At 42.8% G+C, this 5,060-nt stretch overlaps 1 protein-coding gene across 1 annotated transcript; it reads left to right on the top strand.

Annotated features, from left to right (window-relative positions):
• The first annotated feature begins 1,430 nt into the window (after window positions 1-1,430).
• LOC147441946 (pentatricopeptide repeat-containing protein At3g16610-like) lies at window positions 1,431-4,465 on the top strand. The gene has a single exon (XM_086528334.1). It carries the CDS (start codon window positions 1,517-1,519, stop codon window positions 3,899-3,901), a length of 2,385 nt encoding a protein of 794 aa, XP_086384460.1. The 5' UTR covers window positions 1,431-1,516; the 3' UTR covers window positions 3,902-4,465.
• Window positions 4,466-5,060: the final 595 nt, after the last annotated feature.

Here is a 5,060-nt window from a genome sequence, read left to right as displayed (position 1 = left end):
TATTGTTAGTCAGGGGCTATTGCAAAAAACTGCCAATGCCTTGGTCGATATGTATGCCAAATGTGGTGCTCATGTGCGAGATGTCTTCTTTTGGAACGCACTGATTGCAGGGTATGCCCGACAAGGCGGGCCATGAAACTCTGGCTGTTTTCAATAGGTGTGAAGTGACGGCATTTCTCTAGACACTATCACCTACGCGTGCATCTTGAAGGCATGTGGCTCTACGCAAGATGCTCTTGAAAAGAGATGTCGTGCTTGGCATTGCCTTGGTCGACATGTATGCTAGATGTGGTGCCCTTCAAAAAGCACAAAAAGTGCTTGAGTCCTCATCTTGGTCTTCATGCATTTGAACTAGAAGCGGGTGCTCAAAGGAAGGATTTGTACGAAGTCAACAGCGAGCTGTGTTGCTTCACATCAACAAAACGAATATTTAGGATCATACTGGTGAGTGTGTACGTCGATCAATATGTATGCCAATTGTGGTGCCAACGAGTATCCTTAGAGAGGTAAAAAATCCATTAACAGCTCCAAGAAAGAAGCAATACTTGCGACACAAATCAAGCATAGACATGAAGAGCATGATGAGTAGTAAAAAACATGGCTATGGCAAGGAAGTTCTGGGATGTTTTAACCAAATACGAAAGAAAAGCCTTTCCTCTCTTCAAATGCATATGAACAAATTCGATGCAAATTGAGGTTTCTCTCTAAACAAAGTCTCTTGGAGTGCTCTTATAAGAGGGTAAAGGGCCCCCTACTGCAATGGTCCTCTACCACTGTAAAAGGGCCCTCTCGGCTCTTCCATACCAAAGCTTGATGACGCAGCTTCAAGCTTTGCAATGTTCACTCCGCCTCCACTATCATGTTTGTTCAGAGCAGTGCAGTCGTACGAAAGGTTAAATGCAACCTACGTGCATCGTTGTTAATCGCACGGTGAGTAAGCATTACCATTTCTTGATTTTTGACACTGAGAACGCAATTATTGAACGCGATGAAAATTTCACGCTGCCGTGGGAATGGCACGTTCCTTCGTATTATAAAATTTGGGGAGAACTGTGCAAACTCCCCCATGTAAAGAGACCTGCATGTTTTCTTTCTTTTATGAAACATAAAAATGGAACAACAAACAATTAATAACATTGACATCTTCTATGATTACAAACATTTATTTTGACAAACTCTAACCCTCTTTGTGGTTTTTTACAAGATACACCTCTGAAACACTACAATCGGTATCTCAAACACTCTCTCAGGTAAAAAAACTCACTCTCTCTCTCTCTCTCTCTCTCCCCTTCATTTTAATGTCTCACCTCTCAATTAATAATTATTTTAGACATAATTAATAGTATCAAATAATAGACCTTGTCAATTTTTTTACATTTGAGAAATGTTAGAATGGCATATACAGGTTTTCAACGCTTAGCTCAATCTTTATTCAATGCGAACTCAGCTAACGAAGCACTCTAGTTTTTCCATAGGCTTCACAGAGGACAAGCGAAACGGCCAATTCTGAACATGGATGGGCGTTGGCGTTAAGTCTCACGCAGCGACTGCATTTCTGCAGCATGATCCTCCTTCAGGCTTTGGACATGGCTTTTTCTCATTTCTCAAAGAAATCCTCGATACAAGCCATGCAGAGCAGTACCATCTTGGGGGGCATCACTCTCCACCCTTTCAGAACTTCGGATCTTTGCCTGCAAGCGACCCCCCAGTCCTTGCCGAGGGCTATGAGTCCCTCCTTCAGAAAAGTGCAAACGAGAAAGCTGCGCCTTTGGGCAGGAGAATACATGCAGCCATGGTGGAGAACTGCCAGGATTGCGACAAGTTGCTGTGCAATCTCACGTTGCGCATGTATGGCAAATGTGGATCGCTCCTTGATGCGCTTGCCTGCTTCTCCAGCATGGGAGTGCGCAATGTTTTCTCCTGGGCTATCTTGATTGATTTGTTAGTGGATTATAGCCACATTCATGACGCCATCTTTGCCTTCCAGAGAATGCTCTCAGAGGGCATATTGCCAGACATGGCTCTCTTTGTCAGCATTTTGTCTGCATGCAGCAGTCAAGAAAAGTACTGTATCGGTCGACGGATGCATGCATCCATCATTGCGGCTCATTTTCTGCATGACATCATTGTGGGTACAGCTTTAATAAGTATGTACTGCAGATGCAAGTGTCTGGACCAAGCGCTGATGATACACTCTGCAATGCCAATGCGAAATGTGGTATCATGGAATGCTATGATAGCAGCTCGTGTAGAGCATGATCTTACGCTTTTAGTGTCTGATCTTATTGGACAGATGCAAATGGAGGGTGTCTTTCCTGATGAAGCAACACATGTATGTGTGTTAAACGCGTGTGCTGCCAAGGGTGCTATTGTGGAGGGAAAGCAAGCACATATTTCTTGCCTGGATTCAGGGTTAGCTTATGACCTCATTGTAGGTACAGCCCTTATCAACATGTATGGGAAGTGTGGAGAGTTGGAGCTTGCCAGAATGGTGTTTGAGCTGTTGGCCATTCAAGATGTTGTGTCTTGGTCAGCCATGATTTCAGCCGCTGTGCAGTGCAGGCATTCTCAAGTTGCCATAAAGTTGTTTTGTCAGATGAAGTTGGAAGGCGTAATACCCAACCTTACAACAGCATCGAGTATTCTTGATTGCTGTGTCATTCTAGAGGAGGGAAAGCGCTTGCACGCATATGTTGTGGGTTACAGTTTTCATTCAGATACAGCTTTGGAAAATTCTCTTCTCAAAATGTACAGAAAATGTGGTGACTTCTTTTCTGCTCATAGACTTTTCGATCGCATGGTGCAACGGAATGTGGTCTCTTGGACAGAAATTGTGAAGATAAGCTTGGAAGAAGAAGGGGGCAAAGGTGCGTTGACCCACTTCCAACAAATGCTCCTGGAGTGTGTCTTTCCTGACCATATTATGCTTGTAAGCATTCTAGATGCATGCGCCATCCAAAAAGGTCTTTCTCAAGGCAAGCAGTTGTATAGCTGCATCATTAGTATGGCCCTAGACACTAATTCTGCCATTAGCAACGCTCTTGTGAACCTTTTTATTAGTTGTGATCTTCTTAAGAAGGCAAAGGAAGTTGTCCTGAAATCATCAAAGCACAATCTGGTGGCATGGTCCTGTTTAATAAGTGCCTGTTCAAAGCACAAATCAGCAGAAGAGGTCCTCCACCTGTTAAGTCAGATGGAAGTGGAAGGTGTGATGCCAGATAGGGTGTGCGTGATCAGCGCTCTCGAAGTATGTGCATGCCATGCAGCACTAGCTGAAGGCAAGAAAATGCATTATCAAGCCATCGACATGGGGTTGGATAGAGAATTGGTCGTGGGTACGGCACTGGTGACAATGTATGGCAAGTGTGGGAGCTTAGAAGATGCACAGATGACTTTTGACAGAATGCTGGAGCATAATGCTGTGACCTGGAATGTGATGATTGGTGCACACTCTCACCATGGACATGTCAAAGAATCTCTTCGTCTCTATGAAGAAATGCAGCGACAAGGGTTTACACCAGATCAAACAACGTATCACAGCATCCTCTCTGCTTGTAGGTATGCAGGCTTGTTAGATGAAGGTTGCCAGGCCTTCTTTACTATATTGCAGGGGCATGACTTCAAGGTGACAGTGGAGCATTTTAATTCTCTGGTAGATCTTTTTACACGTGCAGGGTTGTTGGATGAAGGTGAGTGCATGATCAGAAGTATGCCATTGAATCCTGATGGTACAACGTGGATGACCTTGCTGGGTGCTTGCGAAAAGCATCTTGATGTTGATAGAGGCACAAATGCTGCAGAGCACGCTCTGAAGCTAGACCCACTGCACGCCCCACTTTATCCTCTGATTTCAAACATCTATGCTGCAGCTCGTAGATGGGATAATGTTGCCATAGTGTGAGATCTAATGAAGGAAGTGAATGTTGCTAAGAGATAGAGCATGCCACCAAGGAGAGCTTCTGCGGCTGGCTGTCCAGAGATATAGCAGCGCCATGTATTGGCTGATGAAGGATGGTTCATGCTGCCACCAATTGAATAGCTATCCTTTTATGTGCAATGGACATGAACACATCCAGGATCTTTGGCTGGTCGCTCTCAGTAGTTGTCCGTGTACTTGTACGAGTACTGCAATGTTGTTTCTGACCTTTTTGCAGATGATCATGTATGATGTGATGCAGAGTGGGAAATCAAAATCTTCATCATGTATGTGGATGATGTGGCTTATGTCCTTTGTTTTTGGGGTTGATGATGCAGATGTTCGAGCATTTTGATACATCTCTTCAGCCTAGTTAGCTAGCAAGACCCACTTATGGACTGAGTACTCTACCCACTCTCTCTCTCTCTCTCTCTCTCTCTCTCTCTGGTAAATAGGCAAGAAATCCCTCCTTAAGTAGCCGCAAATGCTCTATTTTTTCAAATTTATAAGTAAATTTATAAAAACAAAAAAAAGAAAGGTTAAAGAGGACTTATTGGATCCAAATACTTGAGTTCTTGATGAAGATTTATGTGTCATGATACCCATGCCAACGGGTACATTATTCTTGCTTGGAATACAAAGATCACAATCATAATTACTTTGATTAGTTCTGTTTTGACATAAAAATGAGTTCAATTTGGGTTAAAAGAGTAAGTGCATCAAATACGAGGAGATGTAAAAGCTATCAAGATGCGAACAAGAAAACCATGTATCACATTACGCAGCTATATAAACAAGCAACAAGACCAATTTCAACAATTCACATCAGAGGTCTTATCGGATTCAACCTAAGATAATTTTGCCTAAGAAAGTCTTCAGGTTTCAAATTTGAGGATAAACGCTTCCACAGTGGGTTGTGATGCATAATTGTTGAGCAAATTATAACATCCAAATTATTTACATGGTTACAAAAGCATTAGCAATCAAAAGGAAAAGCAATGTTGTAATTGCAAACATAGATGCACCCAACTCCTTTCAAGTACAAATTGGTCAATGTCACCAATAATAAGGAGTTAGTATAATGGAATTGATAATTCTGCAAAGTGTGCCAACAAGTATGCAGCCCTTGTTGAAATTGGGGGAG

This window comes from Adiantum capillus-veneris, chromosome 14 (assembly GCF_014529385.1).
Source record: "Adiantum capillus-veneris isolate H3 chromosome 14, ASM1452938v2, whole genome shotgun sequence".
NCBI classification, from domain to species: domain Eukaryota; kingdom Viridiplantae; phylum Streptophyta; class Polypodiopsida; order Polypodiales; family Pteridaceae; genus Adiantum; species Adiantum capillus-veneris.
The sequence above is the reverse complement of the archived record's forward strand: the minus strand, read 5'-3'. Positions and strand labels throughout refer to the sequence as shown.